The 23,098-nt window shown below is 46.7% G+C and overlaps 1 protein-coding gene across 9 annotated transcripts in view; it reads right to left on the reverse strand.

Moving 5' to 3' along the window:
* Window positions 1-2,708: 2,708 nt before the first annotated feature.
* Window positions 2,709-23,098, reverse strand: part of LOC110525725 (EMI domain-containing protein 1) — a 74,465-nt gene continuing 54,075 nt past the window's right edge. For 2 of the 9 annotated variants that reach the window (XM_036979868.1, XM_036979862.1), the window contains exons 4-17: window positions 18,278-18,382; window positions 17,977-18,038; window positions 17,691-17,823; window positions 16,693-16,737; window positions 16,489-16,587; window positions 13,500-13,616; window positions 9,504-9,590; window positions 8,556-8,608; window positions 8,347-8,409; window positions 8,189-8,233; window positions 7,904-7,948; window positions 7,536-7,547; window positions 4,859-4,949; window positions 2,709-4,486 (exon numbers count right to left, since the gene is read on the reverse strand). In XM_036979868.1, the coding sequence (XP_036835763.1) occupies window positions 4,347-4,486; window positions 4,859-4,949; window positions 7,536-7,547; window positions 7,904-7,948; window positions 8,189-8,233; window positions 8,347-8,409; window positions 8,556-8,608; window positions 9,504-9,590; window positions 13,500-13,616; window positions 16,489-16,587; window positions 16,693-16,737; window positions 17,691-17,823; window positions 17,977-18,038; window positions 18,278-18,382 (1,097 nt within the window). In that variant the 3' untranslated portion in view covers window positions 2,709-4,346. Of the gene's footprint in view, window positions 4,487-4,858; window positions 5,902-7,535; window positions 7,548-7,903; window positions 7,949-8,188; window positions 8,234-8,346; window positions 8,410-8,555; window positions 8,609-9,503; window positions 9,591-13,499; window positions 13,617-16,488; window positions 16,588-16,692; window positions 16,738-17,690; window positions 17,824-17,976; window positions 18,039-18,277; window positions 18,383-23,098 lie in introns of all 9 variants that reach the window. The other 7 variants (XR_005052059.1, XM_036979865.1, XM_036979864.1 and 4 more) reach the window with 7 other exon arrangements.

Raw genomic sequence — 23,098 nt, forward strand, 5'->3', positions numbered from 1 at the left:
GGTGTCCAGTCCTCTTCTGGCTGTGCCGGGTGGAGATTATAACAGAACATGGCCAAGATGTTCAATTGTTCATAGATGACCAGCAGGGTCAAATGATAATAATCACAGTGGTTGTCGAGGGTACAACAGGTCAGCACCTCAGGAGTAAATGTCAGTTGGCTTTTCATAACCGATCATTCAGAGTATCTCTACCGCTCCTGCTGTCTCTAGAGAGTTGAAAACAGCAGGTCTGGGACAGGTAGCACGTCCGGTGAACGGTCAGGGTTCCATAGCCGCAGGCAGAACAGTTGAAACTGGAGCAGCAACACGGCTAGGTGGACTGGGGACAGCAAGGAGTCATCAGGCCAGGTAGTCCTGAGGCATAGTCCTAGGGCTCAGGTCATCCGAGAGAGAGAAAGAAATACCTAGAAAGAGCATACTTAAATTCAAACAGGACACCAGATAAGACAGGAGAAATACTCCAGATATAACAAACTAGCCCCCCAACACATAAACTACTGCAGCATAAATACTAGAGGCTGAGACAGGAGGGGTAGGGAGACACTGTGGCCCCGTCCGACGATACCCCCGGACAGGGCCAAACAGGCAGGATATAACCCCACCCACTTTGCCAAAGCACAGCCCCCACACCACTAGAGGGATATCTTCAACCACCAACTTACCATCCTAAGACAAGGCCGAGTATAGCCCACACAGATCTCCGCCACAGCACAACCCAAGGTGGGGGCGCTAACCCAGACAGGAAGATCACGTCAGTGACTCAACCCACTCAAGTGACGCATCCCTCCTAGGTACGGCATGGAAGAGCATCAGTAAGCCAGTGACTCAGCCCCTGTAATAGGGTTAGAGACAGAGAATCCCAGTGGAGAGAGGGGAACTGGCCAGGCAGAGACAGCAAGGGCGGTTCGTTGCTCCAGTGCCTTTCCGTTCACCTTCACACTCCTGGGCCAGACTACACTCAATCATAGGACCTACTGAAGAGATGAGTCTTCAATAAAGACTTGAAAGTTGAGATCGAGTTTGCGTCTCTCACATGGGTAAGCAGACTATTCCATAAAAATGGAGCTCTATAGGATAAAGCCCTGCCTCCAGCTGTTTGCTTAGAAATTCTAGGGACAGTTAGGAGTCCTGCGTTTTGTGACCGTAGTGTACGTGTAGGTATGTACGGCAGGACCAAATCGGAAAGATAGGCAAGAGCAAGCCCATGTAATGCTTTGTAGGTTAGCAGTAAAACCTTGAAATCAGCCCTTACCTTTAACAGGAAGCCAATGTAGAGAGGCTAGCACTGGAGTAATATGATACATTTTTTTGGTTCTAGTCAAGATTCTAGCAGCCGTGTTTAGTACTAACTAAAGTTTATTTAGTGCTTTATCAGGGAACCCAGAAAGTAGAGCATTGCAGTAGTCTAACCTAGAAGTGACAAAAGCATGGATTGATTTTTCTGCATCATTTTTGGACAGAAAGTTTCTGATTTTTGCAATGTTACGTAGATGGAAAAAAAGCTGTCCTTGAAATGGTCTTGATATGTTCGTCTAAAGAGAGATCAGGGTCCAGAGTAACGCCAAGGTCCTTCACAGTTTTATTTGAGATGACTGTACAACCATCAAGATTAATTGTCAGATTCAACAGGAGATCTCTTTGTTTCTTGGGACCTAGAACAAGCATCTCTATTTTGTCCGAGTTTAAAAGTAGAACATTTACAGCCATCCACTTCCTTATGTCTGAAACACAGGCTTCCAGCGAGGGCAATTTTGGGGCTTCACCATGTTTCATCGAAATGTACAGCTTATCTTTTACATTCTGTGATTATATACCTTACCTTTGTTTAACGATTGTCCATCCTTTATTGGAGTGTTGCAGAAAATAAAGGATATTGGGATTTTCAACTTCCACCCTGATTGGGCCTATGTTCATTACTACTCCAGGCACAGAGGTGAGAACAACAGTAGCTTGTTCAAGTCTGACTTACTACTACCTAGCCTTGGAATGGCAGAGTTGGTTGCATGAGTGAGTATTGTCACATGAGACTTTGTTGTTTATTACAGATTTGGGTCGTTCCCTCAGGCGGCTCCCTCTAACCTTTCACCCATGAACCCACAGCCTTGGCCAGCGTCTGTTCCTCAATGGCTGATGAATGGGTCTGAAGCAGTGTCAGAGGCCCAGTTATTGGAAGAGCAGATGCTGGATTACAGGATGTCCTAGAGGAACCAGGGGTCAAAGTGGAAGTGTCAATGTCCTAGTGTCCTCTCTGAAGTCAGTCAGAGAAGCAAGCTGTGATCAAACATGCCTGAGTCATCAAATAAAATAATTATATTGAGCAAAAACATTATTGACATCTTTTTTTTAAGGCTTCAGCAACTGGAGAAGAGTTTCCTACACATAAAGCTGTGGTGGCGCTGGCTGCCACTAGACAGTTAGATGGCGCCATCTCCCTGCTCATTGATGACAGAGTTGGGGAGGAGGCTGTGACGACATCCAAAGAAAAGAGCCCCCTGCCACCAAGGAATACCTGAGGCTTGTCAGATCAACACAGAGTGGCCAACTAGCAGGAGCTTGGAACAGAAGGTATGATTTAGTATCATGATATTGTTATTTGCTTGGGTTTTACTGAGATGAACTTGTGCTAAAATGTACCCTGGGAGGTAAAAGGAAAAGACAAGAGTACTCAAATAAATGTAATTATGAAAAGAATGAGGACAATGAGCCTGTTAAAAAACACAAAACAATTATTTATTATACCAAGCATCTACAAGATTTTTTTGCACAATAACACATTAGCAAGCAATTTGAAATAGGCCCCTTAATGGAAAATACATATGACGTTACACACAAAACAAGAAACTGCTATTGATATTTTTTTATAAGATAAAGAAACACATTTGATCAAAGAAGCCTTTTTCTTGACTGTGACAGATAAATCAGTCGAAGTATACGAAAAAAAGTATGAAAAATGTATGCGCTCACTACTGAAAGTCGCTGTGGATAAGACCGTCTGCTAAATTACTAAAATGTCAAATCTAAAGAATGAAATAGTGGTACAAAGTCACGCCAAAAAATGTATTCAAGTTCCATCAACAAGTCCTCTACTCCTACTGTGTGCTTAGGACTGAAGTTGCTGTAGGAGAAAGGGTTTCTTAGAGACGACATTGCTTTAGCTTGTGGCTTTAAAATAAATGTGAGGTGTCTTACTACTGACAGTTTATGCACGAGCTGCAGCTTGGGGTTCGAAAGAAATGCAGGAATTTGATCACAAATCAGAACTTTGTAGAATATACTTTGCTATAAGGATATGAGTTTTGTATTTCGGCACCGTTGTTGAGAAAATACTGTCTAAAAATGTAGAAAGTGCAGAAAAGGGCAGCACAGAACTGATTTGATGTGCAACAACATACATCTCAACTAGAATGTTAATAAAATAAATACAATTACATCCCTTGTGTGTTTGATTTAAATGGGGGGATATCAGACACCAAGACACACACACGGATATGCTTGACTTTTCATAACATGTCAACTGACACCTCAATGGGAACGGCGTGTAATTCTTCGTCTTTATAGTGCACTTCATAACAAGGACTAAAACAATATTATAGAACCAAAAGGAATATAAAGGGAAGAGGTTTGTTTGTGTACATGTGTGTCTTGTAGTCTGTACATGTTAAATATATTTAAATAAGTAAACCTCTGAGATTCCCGACATTGTTAAAGTCCAAACAAATTCTCAGAGCCAGTCTCTTTTCTTTCACACTTGATTTCTCCTTTAATTGACCCTCATTTTTACTATACTGCAATGACCCTTATAGTCCAGAATTGTTTCAGTTGAATGAGCACCATTAAACATTTCAAGGAAAACTCCCCGCAAAAATTATCATACGATGCTTAAATGCATCATACAGGGATGATTTCTGTATTTTGAAAGTTACATATCTTGAAAACTTTATTGCTGACAAGCAAAACATTTGGGACTATGTCAACAATGCACAAATGAAACAAATACCAAAATATAGTTTTGGGGTGGTATTTTCCTTCAATATTGGGTTTCCTTTTATCTTTGCATGTTTTCCGAGGCTGAAATATTTCCTAGCTGTAGACACAGGGACGGGACACAGGGGGAGCCATGGGTCTATGGGGAGGTGTGTGTTGGGGTAGAGGGGGGTGGTACTGGTTCCCAATGGAGGTGGGAAGACTCCGGAGCACCAGCGGGGCTTCCCTGAGGTGTCCCCCACCTTTCATCTGATGGTACAGCCGACAGAGGGTATCAGATAAGGTCTGGATCAGTAGAGTGCCAGAGAGACCTAAGGGAGGGGTGGTTAGACCCCGTGATCCTCAGAGATGCAGGAGGGATGCTACTTCCCCTGAACCTTGGTGTCTGAGGACAGAGGAGGGGAGACAAGCCAATAGGGTAGGGCGCCTGCCCGCTTATTCCTGTAGAAACCGCCTTGGGACGCAGTGCCGAACGAACCATCTCCAGACCCTAGATCAGGCTCTGTTGAAGAAACAATGAGTTGGGGCCATGCTACCCTATGCATACATATATGAGACATACATATCAAATACTTAGTTAATAGAGCACATTATTAAATATCATAAAGCATTTATATGATGTTGCCATAGGCTGATGAGATATCCATCATTATCATGTGTCTAGAGATGAAAGTCATTTGAGTTACATGCATTTATTTAGTGAAGAAATCAACATTTACTGGTAGATGTCTACTAATGTGAGTCCGCATAGAGCAACAACTTTTAAAGCAAAAAAAGACATCAAATAGTATTATAAGTATGTTCCCTGCATGCCAAATGCAGTAGATAGTGTAATCTAGCCTGAATGAGGGGTGAGGATGGTTACCAGCGTTACCTGGCCAGATGATAGCCTCCAGCAGTGTCACCCTGCGAGCCAGAAGCTCCAGGTCTGCCTGCAAGTCTTGGAACATCTTCAAACTAATGTCCTATCGGAGAACAGTGACAAGGGGACTGGGTGAGGGGTGGAGAGTGGACACACCAGGCCTGGTCCTGGGGCTGTTCTACCTCTGTCCATACCCCATGTCCCACGTCCCACGTCCCACGAGTGGTGGAGGGTGGGGTGAGATCCAGCCTCATCTGACCCCTGCCTAAAGCTGACCCTGCTGCCTCAAGCTGACCCTGCTGCCTCAAGCTGACCCTGCTGCCTCAAGCTGACCACGCCTCCTACTCACCATGAATACCGATCATAGTCTCGAGGATTAAAACCCTCTCGGCTAAGATCTTCAGCGCTTCTCTGATCTGATGTATCCCGTCCCCCTGTGAAGATAGATACAGCCGTCAAGGTAAGGAGCACAAGCCAAACAAATTGCCCGCCAAGGTGCAAGTCATTTTCTCTCTGTCAATCCATTACAGCAGTTAGCAGGTTAAAACCAGTCCACGCACCCAGCCCGCATCCCTTTATCTCATCCCTCCATCTCCCTCGTTCTCTGGCCATGCTGCCATACCAGGCCAGTCTTTGCCATGCTGGGTAAAAACAGCATGCACATCACAACATATTCCTATGTTGTTGACATAACAAAAGTGGAGTAGACTGTCCAAGGCTTCAGGTTTGACCATGCCATCCACATTCCCTCTGGACTTGATCAAGATGAGCAGCTATTCAACCAGGCAAGTATTTTAGAGGGGTTGCATGACAAAAAAAGTGATTTTCTAAAAACATTTGTAAAGTCTTAGTCTGAAGTCTCAGTATATTGTATCTACATGACTGTTAATACAGCTGTGGTCATAATAGCTGCCAATCCATCTCTCACTGTGTTAAAATATGCTCACCAGATAAAGCCAGTAAGTCTTTAGTCTTTTTTAAAGTTTCTGTTTAAAATGAGAAACAGATCAATATCTACTTTTCAAGAAAGACCTACTGGCTTTATGAATAATCCCCTAAGAAAAAATATGAAACATAGCAAATAAAAACACAAAGATAACACAGACAAGCAATCATGTCAGTGACAGTTGATAAAGAACGCATGCACACGATTGTGTTAACGTGGATGCCTGAGTACTTTTCTCTTGGGTAAAGAAATAAACTGATTAACGAGTAGCGGACAAATCTCTACGGAACAAAAGGCAAGATTTCCTTAAGCTACAGTACTGTATAAATCATAACAATGTCTAATGTCCAGTGTACTTGTGTTTTTCCAGGTTGTATGGCTCCACAATAACAAGCTCCTCTATGTCATGGTTGATTGATGAGGAGCAGATGGGAGCAGAACAGATAATGGGGCTGTAGTGAGGCCGTCGAGGAGATAAGAAATATATTTTGGGTTTGCGATACATTTTAGAGTAATCTTGCCTGGTTCCTGTGTTATTGCTACATTTTTTTGTTATTACACTAAGTTAAACACAGAGTTTACATATGAGTTTGGCAAGCAAAAAGAGAAATGGCAAACAGTGCAGTAAATAAGGATGGGAGCATGCAGCCATGCATTGTGGGACACTGGAGGATAGCTGTATCCACTCACATTTCCAACCCCAATCCAAACACCCTACCCCACACACCCAGCACTAACCCATCACCACTGTTCCCACAACTCTAAATGGAGTGATTTGGCATATACATTCGACACATGCTTAAGCAAAAAGGCCCGAGGGGGTGTGGTATATGGCCAATATACCCCGGCTAAGGGCTGTTCTTATGCACGACGCAACACCGAGTGCCTGGATACAGCCCTTAGCCGTGGTATATTGGCCATATATCACAAACCCCCGAGGTGCCTTATTGCTTTTAGAAACTGGTTACCAACGTAATTAGAGCAGTAAAAATGTTTTGTCATACCTGTGATATACGGTCTGATATACCACGGTTGTCAGCCAATCAGCATTCAGGGCTCGAACCACCCAGTTTATAATAACATTTATACGATGTATACACAATATGTGTTGTACACTAGTTAAATTAACATATGAACATGTCATCCTTTGCAAAATGTATATAATTTGTAGAAGGGTTTGTAAAAGCATGGCATGATCAGATCATTGATCCTCAATACAATTATATATTACATGCCACTCAACAGATTCTTATAGATTCCATGATCTTTCCCTCAGTCAGCAAATGACTTAGCACGTGTGAGGTAGGAGCGTTAGGTAGGCGTGTGTGTATGTATATGCCAATGTCAGATTCTCAGAATGTGACTGTGAAAGGTAGCCATGGAGACAGTAGCTTGCAGAGGGAGTCAGACAGCTTTAGGGTCGGACAGGAGTAGGACAGTGTTTTCAACAAGGGGCAGCATTCTACAGCACACCCCAAGGACCAAAAAACCACATGATCATAAAATCATCACGAAACAGAACACACACAAACAACAGCAACCACAATCCCACATGCAGTAAACGGACATACTATAAAGTAAATAAGTATTTCAAAAACAAAACAAATGCAGGACCATTTGCAGAACAATACTAACAGTAAACTTTATCAAAAAAGTGAAATCGCAAAGATAAGCATGTAAACGTGGTGATTGGACATGGATCGTAGTGGTGACTTGCTGTCAAAAATCATTTAGATCACTTACATTTAGATTGTTCTTGTAACATGAGAAAGATGCAAAGGAAAAGCAGTGATTAGACGGACACAATCATTGTCTATACAGTAAACAGTATTTATACAATTTAAGTACACTGTGAGGAAATTGACTCTTTCTCAATTCGTTTTCCCACATTTCTCGCATCCTATATCCTCGCTTCCTTCTCAAAGACCATTGGAAGAGAAGACCCCAAGGTTCCTCCCCTTGGACATTCTCCTCATATGGCTTTGGTGGATGCAAGGAGAGAAGACACAAGGAATCAAAGAAAGACTAATTGAGAAAGGGCCCCAGTTTCCTCTCCTGCCTCCTGGTCTTATGCAGCCCAGTGGTGTACAGCCCATATATTTTAGTCTTACCGGCAGGCCTTTCTCTCCTGGTTCTCCCTTGGCTCCTGGTACTCCCTAAATAGAAACATTAAGTAAAGAGTAATGGAACACCTGTGATGTCACTTCAATTGCATGACAGTACTGCCTTTGAAAAAGCAGCAGAAGAAACCCATTCTCTGAGTTTGTGAGAATGCTGGTTTGTATAGTTTACCATGCTGTATTCAGGTGTGACGTGTAGGTTTTCCTCACACTAACGCGTCTTTATGAAGGCCATACTCATCAGGGCCACAGCTATACAGGAAGTAGGTGTCTTACCGGATCTCCTATGAATCCTCTCTCTCCTGGATATCCCAGAGGACCCTAAGAAGCCAGAGGCAAGTTAGGAGTTTTGTCTCTCTATCTAGGGGATGGAAAAAATAGAATGGAAACATTAGGTGTGGTTGGGCCCTGGCTGGCCTGTGCATTGTTCTCACTCTCTCCCCACGTTCTCCTTTTGGCCCCACTGGGCCGTGTCTCCCAGGGGCCCCCGACTTCCCCTGTAGAGAGACCGGAGATAATGTTGAGAAAGACACATCATTTGTAGAAGTGTGCAGTAAGTGGATCTAATCTCACTCATATGATGATTATTATTTCTATTGCACCCTTACACACTGCCTAATGTAGTGCTAAGGCAAACACCTACGTTCTGTCCTGCTGGGCCAGGGGGTCCCATGGGGCCTTTGGGGCCTGGGGGACCTGTATGATGGGACACATAAGGACTGTGAGCATTAAGGTAATAAGCAGCTTTTAGGTTAGGTTGCCTTTATAGGCCAAGATAGGTTATTATCAGACACACAAGGCAAATTGAGAATGAAAGGAGAGACAAAATAAAGGAGAGAAAAAAAGATGAATAATGGATAATGGATAGGAAAGGGTTTCATGTTGTGTGTGTTTTGGAACAGCTGGAACAAGATAAGACAATCAGATTATGCAAAGGCATTTGGACTATGACATAAACCACGGTTAAAAAGTCAAACAAATAATAAGAAGTCATTTTTCAGATGAATACTAACAACTGTGTCTTCCTATTCCTACCTCCACTGTAGACGTGTAAAGAATTACTGGACTGGGAAAACCGTTACATATACAGACATGCTTGTTACAATGTTATATTGAACACACTTAAATCTGCCTTGGTTGGTCATGATAGAAGGGATGCTAGATATGTCTTATCCAAAATATGATCAATCATAGGAGCTGGCCCAAGCTCACTCCTCTTACGGCTCACTTTAAACACGGGAATGGAAAAGGCTCATCTTGACACATAATTCCATTGAACGCTGTTGATGCAAACTAAGGCAGGAGGGACAGGCAAACAACAAATCAATACAACATTTAAGAGACAGGAAGCAACTCCAACTTCCTCTAATGAGGAAATCAGCAATTTCAAGAGGAGAGTTGGGGACAGGAGAGATGTGTTTCAGTGAATCTGACAGAGAACGGAGACTTTTGTTCATTCTTATATTTAGTCCAGGGGCATAACTGGTACGAGAACCCAAATGAATATGCAATTGAATCACTACACTGACATGATATTGAAACCAACATGTTTTCTGGCTGGGGACCAAGACAGAGAGACGGAGATACTGACCAGCAGGTCCATCAGGGCCTTGGGGGCCCTGGACAGGAGCCCCTCGTGGGTCAGGGAAGGTGTTGGAGAGGAGCAGCTTGCCCTGACCTGGAATACAGAGGACATGCACACAGACGAGTGGTTAAAAAGGACAATGGCAAGAGGACTGATGGAGCACTTCATTTACTGAACTGCATTACTGACAGGTGCCTACAGGGGGCAATGCTCTCACACAAATGTCCAGGCTTCTTTCAGAACCATCACACGGGCCCATCTTCTACATAGATAGGTAAATGTATGGCTAAATATCATATCATGATTATCACATTGTTTGCACTCATGTGTATGTGGAATTCATGTCCTACAAGTACACATGGTTCACTATTTAAGAATGACTTGAGTCACCTCCATTGACATTGTGCTGACAGAGCACTTCTGAGCTGCTCTACATCTGTGGGAAAGAGAGAGGAAAAAAGGTAGGAAATGTCCCAGTGATGTGGAAGTGTGTGGTTTTTAAGAGTTGTCTCAGGCTGACAGGGGGCACAGTGTTGATGGAGTGCCACAGAAGAGGAGAGCAGGGAGGAGAAGGCCTATCAACGAGACACATCCTCCAGCTGCCACACTGACTCTAAACTCTGTTCCAGTCCCACACAACCCTTTCTAAAAATAGCTGCGGAGGTGAGGTGTCTGCCTGTTTTTCTGTCTGTTCGTCTGTTCTTCCGAGCCTCCCACTAGTCCGTCCTTCGGTCTGTCTGCCTGTCTGTCTCTATTGAAACATTCTTTATTGTTCTCTTCATTTCCTGCTCCTGTTCTTCAACACCTTCTCTGACATGGAGTTCATGTCCCTCTACTTTCCAACCCCACAATGTCCTGGGTTTACAATAGTGTCCTACATCTGTAATGTCTATGATCTTCTAAAACGGCTAGGTTCACACATCCTCTCCTCTCTACCTGTCCCACCTGAAGATAGCAGGGTTTATTCCCATTCTGTGACAGGAGATTCCAGCCTCCAGATCGATACGGGGAAGCCAATAAGCCAGTGTTTTCCAAAGGAAGCTCAGCACAGAACCCCTGCTTTCACTTTGATGTGAAGGAAACGGCTCCTAGTTTCAGAATTCTCAATGCCAACCCTGATTTACTTACAGCTAGAATTATCCATCTTTTCAACTACACAACCGACACTCTGCAGCCCATTTCCTCCTCTCTATTTTAGCCATTCAGCCCTCATACCTTCCCATATTGCCTGAGCTCCAACCTTGCGGGAGGTTGTATGAACCCCTGTTTCAGCTCCACATCTGGAAATGGTTGAGTGACATCAGTGATGGACAGGTTCTTATCCCAGTTTGTGTCTTCGCCCCTCCCTCTGTCTCTCTGTCTCTCTCTCTCTCCCCCATCATATATGTATATATTTCCCTTCCACAGACTCAGACCCTCTCAACCGGCACTCAATCACCTTCCTCTCAGGCCATTTTGGCAAGTAGACATGACCTGGGGAGAGGGAGTACCAGTTAAAACACATTGCATACATTTGTCTCTTTCTAATATCCTTACATTTATTCCCTCAGCCATCCTCTCTGTTTCTCCATCTCTCTCTTCTAACTCAAATAGAAGTTCAACATGACTGTGTCAAAGTTGTTGAATGAAGAGGACCAAGGTGCAGCGTTGTGAGCGTACATATTCTATTTATTAGAAAAGACGGCAAACGAAACAATAAACACTGCAAAACAAACCGTGAAGTTAAAGGCTATGTGCCATAAACAAAGTCAACTTCCCACAGAGACAGAAAAGGGCTACCTAAGTATGGTTCTCAATCAGAGACAACGATAGACAGCTGTCCCTGATTGAGAACCCTACCCGGCCAAAACATAGAAATACAAATAATAGAACCCCCCCCAAAGGTGCGGACTCCGGCCAGGAGACCGTCGCTGGGGGATCCGGACTGGAGGCCGTCGTGGGAGGCTTCGTGCCATGACTACTCACTGGAGGCTTCGTGCCATGGATCATCACTGGAGGCTTCTTGCCATGGATCATCACTGGAGGCTTCTTGCCATGGATCATCACTGGAGGCTTCTTGCCATGGATCATCACTGGAGGCTTCTTGCCATGGATCATCACTGGAGGCTTCTTGCCATGGATCATCGCTGGAGGCTTCTTGCCATGGATCATCACTAGAGGCTTTGTGCCATGGATTATCACTGGAGGCTTTGTGCCATGGATCATCACTGGAGGCTTCTTGCCATGGATCATCACTGGAGGCTTCGTACCATGGATCATCACTGGAGTGAGGAGACGTACAGTCTGGTACGCGGAGCTACCACAGGGCTCACCAGGCTGGGGAGACATACAGGAGGCCTGGTTCTGGCAGCAGGCACAGGACTCACCAGGCTGGGGAGACATACAGGAGGCCTTGTCCTTGGCAGAGGCACCGGATACACTGGGCCGTGGAGGCGCACTGGAGTTCTTGAGCTTAGAGCCTGCACAACCCGTCCTGGCTGGGTGGTTATCTTCACCCTGCAAATGCGGGGCGCTGGCACAGGACACACTGGGCTGTGCAGACGTACCGGAGACACAGTGCGCAGAGCCGGCGCAGGATATACTGGGCCGAGGAGGCGCACTGGAGGTCTGGAGAGCAGGGCTGGCACAACCCGTCCTGGCTGGATGCTCACCCTAGCCCGGCAGATGCGGGGAGCTGGAATGTAACGCACCAGGCTAAGAACGCGTACTGGAGACACCGTGCGCTCCACCGCATAACACGGTGCCTGGCCAGTACGACGCTCACCACGGTATGCACGAGGAGTTGGCTCAGGTCTCCAACCTGACTCAGCCAATCTCCTTGTGTGCCCCCCCCAAACATTTTTTTTTTGGAGTGGCCTCCTGGTCTTTAGTGCCAGCCGTGACCCTGTGTAATCCTGGGCCCTCTTTCTCGCTGCCTCCGCCTTCCTCTCTGCTTCCAGCTGCTCCCACGGCAGGCGATCCTTTCCCACCAGGATCTCCTCTCATGTCCAGGATCCTTTCCCACCAGGATCTCCTCCCATGTCCAGTCCTCTTGAACACGCTTCTCCTCGTTACCATGCTGCTTGGTCCGTTTGTGGTGGGAAGTTCTTTCACGGTCGTTGAATGAAGAGGACCAAGGTGCAGCGTTGTGAGCGTACATATTCTATTTATTAGAAAAGACGGCAAACGAAACAATAAACACTGCAAAACAAACCGTGAAGTTAAAGGCTATGTGCCATAAACAAAGTCAACTTCCCACAGAGACAGAAAAGGGCTACCTAAGTATGGTTCTCAATCAGAGACAACGATAGACAGCTGTCCCTGATTGAGAACCCTACCCAGCCAAAACATAGCAATACAAATAATAGAACATAGAATACCCACCCCAAATCACACCCTAACCAAACTAAAATAGAGACATAAACAGGATCTCTAAGGTCAGGGTGTGACACTGTGTAATGTAAAAGACATGGGGAACATGGCGATTTTCAGTGGAAGTGAGAGCATCAACAGGTATTTCTCACCTATTTAAAGACCAAAGGAAGGTGGCATCCTCAGCCCACACCTCTCAGTAAACTACTGCCTCTGCAGATCCACTTATTTTGGACTCATGGCAAATTGATTCTGTGTGGACTGAGGTCACTTCCTCTGGTTTGGCACAGAAAAAGACCACCTATTGTGAGAAGGGGAGGGGTGAGGGTGGTTGTCTGACAGAGGCCGACTATGCATCTGGTTTTTCACCGCTGGGACATCTCCAAGTCCATAATTCCGGGGTGTGAAAACTCATGAACTGCACTAGAATTTTCATACAAACCCACTGAATGGAAAATTGACCCAGATGAGCATGAGCGATGGTGACAAAGAGCAATTAGGGCTGTAAGGCACACACATTGCCCTACATGACATCATAATTACAAACAAATGATTTGAGTGGGAGGTGTTCCATAACACTACTGTTAATCTGATGAATGGAGTGTGTGTGGTGTTGGATATGGCTGTCTGTTGTAGTGGTGCTCTCCTTACCCTGGTCTGGCTCTGGGATGTGGGCACTGGTAGTGGCTGGGGGTCCAGGGGGTCCTGGAGGTCCAGGAAGCCCAAGTAGACCCCTCTCTCCTGGGAGACCTGGTAGACCTTTGGGTCCTGGGGGGAGAGGAGATACACCACACTGTTATGCTGAGGGACAGCATTGGTGAACAGAGAAACCTTTCATCTCTTTTGCTATACCAATGGATTTTTTATTGAGTATTTTCATCATTTCAAAGGGCACCAGAGGTGATTCCTTGATGAAGAGGTTTCACCCTGTGTTGCCTTTCCTGGCATGCATAGCAGTGGCAGGAGAACGCTGGTGAACCTATAAAAAGGTGATGGGTACAGAGCAATACGATATATAGTAGAGAATGTAAAGGGAGGGAGAGTGCGGGAGAGACAGCAAGCGCTGCATGGTGTATTAAGTTTCAGTGCTTGGCGGTTGTGCGAGGCAGGCTAATATCAGCAGGAGCAGGAGAGGAGAGGAGAGGAGAGGAGAGGAGAGGAGAGGAGAGGAGAGGAGAGGAGAGGAGAGGGGGGCTGAGAGACTGACTGGTGTTCAGCTGTAATTAACAGGAGGAGGCCTCTTAATGGCCGTGTGCTGGGAGCTCAAAGGGAGACTTGGGAAAGCTCAAATAAACACCATTAAAGCCGGAGCGTATTAGCGGACTATTGCGCAATAAATTACATTCTGCCTGCGTCTGCACGAGCCGGAGTGTGGGAGCGTGCGCCGTTGTGCACGTGTGTGTGTGTGTGTGTGTGTATATATAACTTGTCCCGACAAGCCAGCCAATGTTTCTCTCTCCCTCCCACAACGACTTCTCCTTTTGTTGAAAAGAGGTCGAGAAAGAAAAGCTGAGATGTGACTTGTCCCTGTGGCCCAGCTGGATTGGGCTGTTCCATCCACAAACCCAAACAAAGTGCTTCACCTCCCAACCACAACATCTGACCTCATTGTTTGCACTTTCCTGAGGTAATGCTGTGCTCAACATGACCCCTGACCTCCCCATCCCCAAAGCGCAAGCACACATAACCATCATCTATTAATCTATCTCCTTATCTTGTGACCTTGAATAAGGCTCTGGAGGTTTTACAATTATTGTATTATCAACTATGAATAACTTGGCATAATATTGTTTAATTTGTAACTGACTGCGTGGTGGTTCTGCACTAGCTCAACCCCACCTGAAGGACCATGACCCTTGGTCAGCAGTATAGTAGCACAGCTGGGTAGTCAAAGTGGCCTCTCCAGAGTCTGTGTGTTCCCATGATGTTAGGGCAAACAAGGCTCTATTTTTCCTGCAGAGTAATGGGGCCCTGATGCGGCTGTGGGCTACGGTGTCAATGTGTGAGTCAAAGTGTGTGTGCTCTTGCATGTGTATGTGTGTGTGTGTGTGTGTGTGTTAGGGAATCCTAGTTCTTCTATACAGGAAACATGTCCTTTCTGTGCGCTGATTAAGAGAAAAACAACCCAAAACACAGCAATGCAGGGCTGCACACGCTCCAACCCCAACCTCACACTGTTTCCCTCCCTGCAGAAAAGTAGCAGCCCCCTGTTAATGTCATTCAATCTCCCCTTGAGTCTCATTGAATCTGTCTTTACTGTGTTGTCACCCCTCCTGAGTTCATTACGTTCCCTTACACCTACACCTTACCCCCCTGGACCTATCGCCACCGAACACGCTCTCATAACGCTCAGGTTACATCAAACACATTCTCGTCAATGGTAACATTTGTCTTCTGTGCAACGGCCAGGAAGAATTCTGCATGTGGAGAGAGAACATCGTTTTGGATAGAAACTCTAGTGCACTCTGAGAATACACATCATATAATGGAGATAGGGAAAACAACAACACCGCAGACATATGGAAGGCATAAGGAGACAGGACTTGTATACACAGCTCATGTTCATTTCAGATTGGATTCACATGGTGCTTCTCGGAAAGGGGTTTTGTAGTGGAACATTTGCTCCACCTCTCATGCCTATCCGGCAGCAGTAGGCACAGAGCAGGGTTCATATATCCCTCGGAGAGGAAAGGACTCACACGGTCTAAATGTTCCACACGGAGAGGAATCGGAACCAACGCCGCCAGCTACAACACGTTATGACAAACATTATTTATTTTATTATCATTAAACTTGTAACTGCCTGGGGATGCCCGGGGATTTCTTGTTTCGCGACTGTTATTTATTATTTGTCCGTAACCATTTAGCCTAAAATATACGATTTTTGCTTTCTTTATGTTGTTGAACGGACGACTCTGGTTGGTCAGCAGGCAGGAACAATAGCGAGTGTTCCCGAGCCATAGGGGAGTTTTGTGTAGTCTGAGGACAAATATTTTGGCAGCCTGCTGGAAACCATGCTGAATCAAACTCCGTATTTAGTAAGTCTTATGTTTGAAAAGTCGAAGTTATCACCGTGCTGTCCACTGAGGAACAGCTGTGTTTTTCATGGACTACAGCATAGGTTTGTGGAATGGCCGAGTGGTTTCACAGAAACACAAACACTCTGATGCAGGACGTCAAGATGCAGTTTGTTGCAGTTCGTTGAGATAGTTCTGAGGGACTTTTTCCACAATTGTTTCAGGCCTTAAAGTGAGCAACACTCAGGGTTCTTGTTTGCGCTGGCCTAGTGAGAGTATTGTCATAGTTTTGTCAGAGACAATGGGTTAAGTGGGTGGGTATGCATACAATCCCTCTGTGCCCACAATGAGCTTCACAACATGCGCATTTATTGACAAACAGTGTCATCGTCTTGTTTGACATCGGTGCACCCTGCTTGATCAACTGTAAACATGGAATTATCTTCATGTGGTATTCATGAAACTGCTATCATTCATACTGATTACGGTCTGTTATTATCATACTTCAGCCAAAAGGAATGACTGTACCAAATTTGGAGGCTTATGAAATCTTACAGTGAAATCAGTGGTTGTTTAATTAAATCATACAGTCTGCCATCATCTAGTTACAGTAAGTATCTTACCCACTGGTCCTGGGGTCCCCTTAGATCCTGGGGTCCCCGAGGGGCCCCTCACCCCAGCTTCGCCCCTGGGTCCCGGCAGTCCCTGAGACCCTGGCTTCCCTGAGCAAAGACAGGGGACAGTAACCATGGAGCCATACTGATACAGCCACAATATTTTGTGTTACAAAAAAAGTAATGACTGAGCTGACAACATCTCAAACTTACCATCTCGTCCAGGGGTACCGTCTCTGCCTCTTTCACCCTGTGGACCTGTGTGTTAGGGAGGAAACAGACAGACGTCAGACAGCAGACCGGGGAAAGAGGAAGAGAAAGGGGTCGTCCATTGCCTTGTGTGGAGAAATGGACTAGAGGTTGAGTGCTTCCTGAGGTGAAGGGTCACTAGATGGAGGTGGCAGAGCAGCTGCGCTGTGCTCTGGATTAGACAGACTCGCTGACAGACTAAGCACTGAGATGTTAATTAGTGCCACAGAGGTGCCAGTGAGGAACGAACCCCTCAGCTTGTCATGGGAGACTAAAACCCAAACCCCAAAACCCAAGCCCATGCAGGGCGAACATTTCAGACAAATTATAGCTCTAATATTGTAGGGGAACTAAACACCTATACCAAACAGATAATGTCCTTCTCTCTCTAAACCAGTAAGACATTGACTGTGTGTTAGGGTGCCCATAATGGGGCATTTACATTCTTCAACAGGCCTTAGAAGGCCAGTGATGATCTTAACCTGGAAGCCTTTAGCTAAAACAGATTTGAATGTAATTGGATGGAAGTTGATACACTATTGAAAGGACTTTTGAGAGTACAGCAGCAGAGCACCTTCTCTTTTCAGCTGCAGCCAAGGCTAGGCTGAGCTCCAGGGAAGGAGAGGGCTTTCATGCCCTAAACTGTTCACTTTCCACACACCATCCCTCCCTCCTTCCCACAGAACCCTGAAAGTGAGCAGTGCAGACAACAGGACTCTGACTAGTCAAAGAAGAAATGATTGTGTGTGTGTGTGTGTGTGTCTCCATCTCTCTCTCAGCGACAGAGGAAATAGGATATGAGGGGAGGAGAGCAGGTAGAGAGGCAATGGAGAAAGAATTATGGCATGTGCAGAGTGATTTCTTACTCAATTATCAAACATAACCACTCCACTCAAAATAATAGGCAATCATGGTTGCTCCTCAAACCTGCCCATACATGGGCATAGGAGACTTGTACATACCTATGGGTCCCTGCTCGCCAGGGGCTCCTTTGGTTTGTGGATCCACCATCTGTGAGGAAGATTCCCGTGCCAATCCTCCTTTACCCTGTAGGTGGCGGTGAGAAGTGGAAGCGGGAGAGGACAGCACCTGGACCTAGTGGGATAAAATGGTGAAGAGAGAGAAAGAGAGACATTTAGAGAGTAACTCCAATGCCTTTCAAATGGACTCCAACACTGTTGTTTATGATGAGAGACGGTGTAGTCTCTCACTGCAGCACATTCTTCTGTAGAGGAGTCACCCCTGTACCTTTGCCTCCAGTGAGCTGAGTCTGTCTGTCAGGGCTGTGATTCGACTACAGTTGAGGCAATCTGGAGAACAGAGAAAGAGACAGATATTATATGTGGACAAGTATGGATATCTGCAAAAAGCGCCTCTAAAATGTACTTCAGGGAATTTGAGAAACATGGGGCCTGAGTATTAAAACAGAAACAGTGTAAAGGAGGGAAATGAAATCCCAGGTGTTCTGAGTCTGACGATATTCAAGAGAGAAATATGGTTCCAGGTGTTATAGTACTGTGTAAGAGAGTGTTAGGGTCCTGGTTCTTACTGGTGGAGAGCTGCTCCCCTGTTCCTGTGCGGGCCTGGGCAGGTGGCCGGCGGAGAGTAGACGGCTTCCTCACCGCCTCCTGAGCCACCAGCTGGTTTCCTGACTCTGCAGAGGAAGAGGAGGATGAAGTGGAGTCCGATCGATGGACCACACAGTGAGGTCATACAGACGTCATTCTGTTATGAGGCACATAGTCAGTCATGCAAATGGCACTGATGAGCAGCGAGGCTTCCAGACAACAGAACTTCATTACACAACTCAATCAACAGAAAAAGAAAACAAGTACCCCCCCTCCTCAAAAAAATGTATTTTCACTCAATTTCGGAATGCTCAGTGGAGCCAACATTCTCTTGTCATTTCAAATGATCTGGCATTTGCTCTGAAAGCCCCGTACAATAACTCTCTGGTGTCCTGTGACAGTAAGGAGACAGGGCCCCTCTCCACCAGGTGACCTCACCAACACCACAGTCATGGTGGGCAGAGACCCAGCCGGTGAGGGCCACGAGGGAGAGGGATGGAAAGGGATGGTGCCAGATCAGACACGAAAGGCCCACAGCATGCCTTCTGCTCTCCAAAGTCCCACCCATAAACATCATATTCTGCAATTGTATCAAATTCACACACAATAAACTGCTTTCATTCTGGCATGATTTTATTGAGTATAAAAACACAATGCCTGGGAGAGAGTGAGTTAGACAAACAATAGCTGCCTTGTATTAGGAGAATGAGCCATTTCAACTCTGAGCTCGATGTTCTGTCTTTCCTTTATTTGATGAAGTGTGGGAGTTTGTGGTCCTGCGGGTTGGGGATGTTTTGAATGGGCAGACCTTTGTGAAGTCCTAGACTGTGTGGTTCCGTCTGTATGACCCAGGTGCTCCTGACAAAAACAAGAGCCTGGGCTTAGCACCTCGTTAGAGGACAGCCAACATCTCCTCTCCTCTCAGAGTCCGCTGGCTGGAGCCAAACACACTGCAAGCCACTGCCCAACATAGCCTGGGAATAGCACCTGCAACCCTTTCAGGGGCAGGGAGAGGAGACAATTATACTCCTCCAAGAGCTCACTCAATCTCTCTCTGTCAAACACTCACAGTCAGCCACACATACTGTAACATATCCTATGCGCTACAGATGCTTGTCGGAGACAGCACAGACAGACACGGAACAGAGAGTTCATGTTCTGTTTAGAGTTTGGTGAGAGTGAGTGGGAGAGAGAGGACAAAGGAGAGCCCTAACAGAAAGAGTCAATGTGCATAAAGAGAGAGAAGGAGAAAGAGAAAATAACAGTGTGAAAAGGCTTTGTGTAAATGGATCCTGCTCCAGACACTTTCCCTCAACCTCTGTGGTTTTGATTTTCTATGTTTTGGGTTGTAAAGGCTTTCTCAGCGGGTTACTAATAGTGCATGTGGAAATGAAACAATGTTAGAGCTGAGACTGTAAAGTATTGGTATGTTCAAAGGAATGTGTAAAGAAAAACTGCTATGAGCCATGTCTTCTTCCATTTCAGTAAGAATGTCAAATGTGTGGCGAACTTCGATCGGGGACTAAACACACTCTGTTCTGCTCCATGTCTGTCTATGAGTGTGAGCGTGAGCGTGAGCTTGTGTGTGTGCGAGTGTGTGTGTGAGTGTGTGTGTGGTGGGGGGGACTCAATAGAAGTTTCCTATGGAGACCGGCTCATAATAATAGCTGTGTCCGATTTCAAATGGGCTCGGGAATTGAAAATATACCCCTGCACCAGAACGCACTGAAGGCACCTCTAACCCAGCGTCCCTCTCTTCTCTGACAGACAGCACCTCTTTTCTCCTCTAGACTATAGACCATTCAAGTGCCAAGTTCCCTCCACCCACACTCAAACACATTGATAAAACATTCTGCTGGCTTTGCACACAGACAACCGTCCCCCACCCCAACCGCCTAACTTCCATTCTCTTACTCTCTCTTCTATTCACTCTGTCTCTCCATGTCTCAAGTTTTAGAAATCACAGGATAACAAGAAAACTATATTCCTCTATATCCCCATAGACAGTGTCTGTTAACCAGGGTGTGTGTGCATGTCTGTGCGTGTGCGGGGATGGGTGTGTGTTGACTTAGATGTGCTGATTGGGATCCATTCATTTGGGCAGATAGTAATAATGTCAGGGCTAATGACTGGCCCCTGACAGACATGGTTCAGTGTGTCCACTCTCTCTCTCTCTGTCTCTCTCTCAGTGTCTCTCTCTCTTTATCTCTGTGTCTCTCTCTCTGTGTCTCTCTCTTTATCTCTGTGTCTCTCTCTCTCTGTCTCTCAGCTAATTGGCCCACTAGAGGGGGTCAAAGAGACTTGAGAGTGCGTTTGGCCCTTGACCCTGCGCTGCTCTGGGCCGTAATCAGTGATTGAATCAGAACTCTTCATTAGAGGAGACCCCTGTGGAGAGAGGAGAGGGTAGAGGTCATCCTGACATCAGCTCTGTCTCTGTGTCTGGTTCCAGGCTCTGGGGCTGACAGGATAGGACACACTGCACAGCACAGCACAAGGGGAGTTTTCCACTGTTTACAAACACACTGACAAGTAATTTCCTCCCCACTGGCCTGGCCTGCCTGGTGCAACCCTCTCAGGATAAAGAGGGAGAGGAGCGAAGGTCACACCACTGCAGTGTCAGGGTTACCTAAAACCTATGTGTATGTGTGTGTGTCACAACTTTCACATAGCCACAGAAATAATGTATGACACACACAGACAGACAGACAGACACAGACAGACAGACAGACAGACAGACAGACAGACAGACAGACAGACAGACAGACAGACAGACAGACAGACAGACAGACAGACAGACAGACAGACAGACAGACAGACAGACAGACAGACAGACAGACAGACAGACAGACAGACAGACAGACAGACAGACAGACAGACAGACAGACAGACAGAGTGGCAGTAGTAGGGTTGGATGCTTTTCCTACTTGATAGGGCAGATAAATGGCAAGTCTCACTCATACCTCCTTTATATGTGTCAATGTCTATCTCATATGAAGAAGTATAAAGTACATACAGTATGTGTACTGGCGCTAGGAGCAGGGGACGGGGTCTTGGCATTCTTGCTGCCAAGCTTCCAAAAAGCATAACACGTTCCCCCTCTGTGACTGGGTTTACCCAAATAACCCCCTTCACCACCCTTTAAGCATGGCTCTGAGGGCCCTCTGTGGCAGTCCGAAGGAGGCCCCTGCCAGCACAAGGTCAGAGGGAGAGGGGCTGGGAGCCATCACACTCAGAGAGGAGAACAATGTTTAACCAACCAGCAGGCTGGTGTGTGCACGCGTGTGGTTGCGTGTGTGTGTGTGTGGTCATTTTCCACAGGCTCTTTTTGTTCTCCTCTCCTCTGCCTGCAATATTATTAATGGTCCAAGGTCAGTCCTCCAGTAATACTACCAGTGAAAACAAACCAGACCATCCTGCAGAGTGCCCAGTCAGCCCAGAGAGCACGCTTCCCCCTTCCTCTCTATCTACAGAGCCCATCCGTGCTCCCTCTCCTCAGCTCATTATTTGCCCTGGTTTATTTATTCTCTCTTTCATATGGATGTAAGATAAGTAGCACTGTGCAGACATACACAGTCCTTGTGCTGCTTTCTGCCAGGAAGGCCTGTCTTGTGGAGGTACTTCAATGGCTAAAGCGTCTCTTTGTTTCATATGGTCTGTAATGATTGACGGTTGACTTTATGCAAGCTCACACACATCTCGTCTCGGTGGTGGCCTTGCTGGAGTTGAATCAAAAACGAGGTGTGAAGTGAAGCTCTGTGATTTCACCAGTCAGACCTGAGAAAGAACCCTGTGACATGTCACTGACTGAGGCTCTGGCTGCCCCCCCTTCCTTTTGCTTGAGTTTCATAAGACTGGTTTATCTTAGAGCTAGAGGTTCCCATGTGGAGGTATGGGATCTGAGGATGTGGGGGCAGCTGTGGACACACAGACCATCCAGTCAACAAAGGGCAGGGGAGGGGGGTGCAGGGCAGGGGGGTGCAGGGCAGGGGAGGGGAGGTCAGGGGAGGGGGGTGCAGGGCAGGGGAGGGGAGGTCAGGGGATGGGAGGGCAGGGCAGGGGAGAGGAGAGCAGGGGATGGCAGGGCAGAGGAGGGGGGTGCAGGGGATGGGAGGGGAGGGCAGGGGAGGGGAGAGCAGGGCAGGGGAGGGGAGGGAAGAGGGGAGCAGGGGAGGGGATGGGAGGGGAGGGGAGGGGAGGGGAGGGCTGGGCTGGGCAGGGGAGGGGAGGGCAGGGCAGGGCATGGGCGGGGAGAGGAGAGGAGAGCAGGGGAGGGGAGGGCAGGGCAGGGGAGGGGAGGGAAGAGGGGAGCAGGGGAGGGGAGGAGAGGAATGGGCAGGGGAGGGCAGGGGAGGGGGAGGGTCATGGGGAGGGGGGTGCAGGGGATGGCAGGGCAGGGGAGGGCAGGGCAGGGGAGGGGAGAGGAGAGCAGGGGAGGGGAGGGCAGTTCAGGGGAGGGAAGAGGGGAGGGGAGGGCTGGGAAGGGGAGGGGGGGGGGGGTCATGGGGAGGGGAGGGGAGAGGAGGGGAGTCCTCCTGATCTGATCCATCTCTGTCTGCTCAGAGAGCTGAGCTCAGCACTACGACACCATTAGTGACCAGGTGCTGCTGACCAGCCAGGCCACAGAGTTTGTCTCTGTCACAATGCTGCTTAAGCCTTCAGGAAGACTAAAGACCACTGCTGCATGTGGACAAAGATATGGACACTTCTGTAGAAGCACTACTATTAGACAACCCTCTGATCCTACAAATATGCTTTATATCCAGCAGTTTCCATAGTCTACTATTTTGACTTAAAATGACATA

This window comes from Oncorhynchus mykiss, chromosome 6 (genome assembly GCF_013265735.2).
Source record: "Oncorhynchus mykiss isolate Arlee chromosome 6, USDA_OmykA_1.1, whole genome shotgun sequence".
NCBI lineage: Eukaryota > Metazoa > Chordata > Actinopteri > Salmoniformes > Salmonidae > Oncorhynchus > Oncorhynchus mykiss.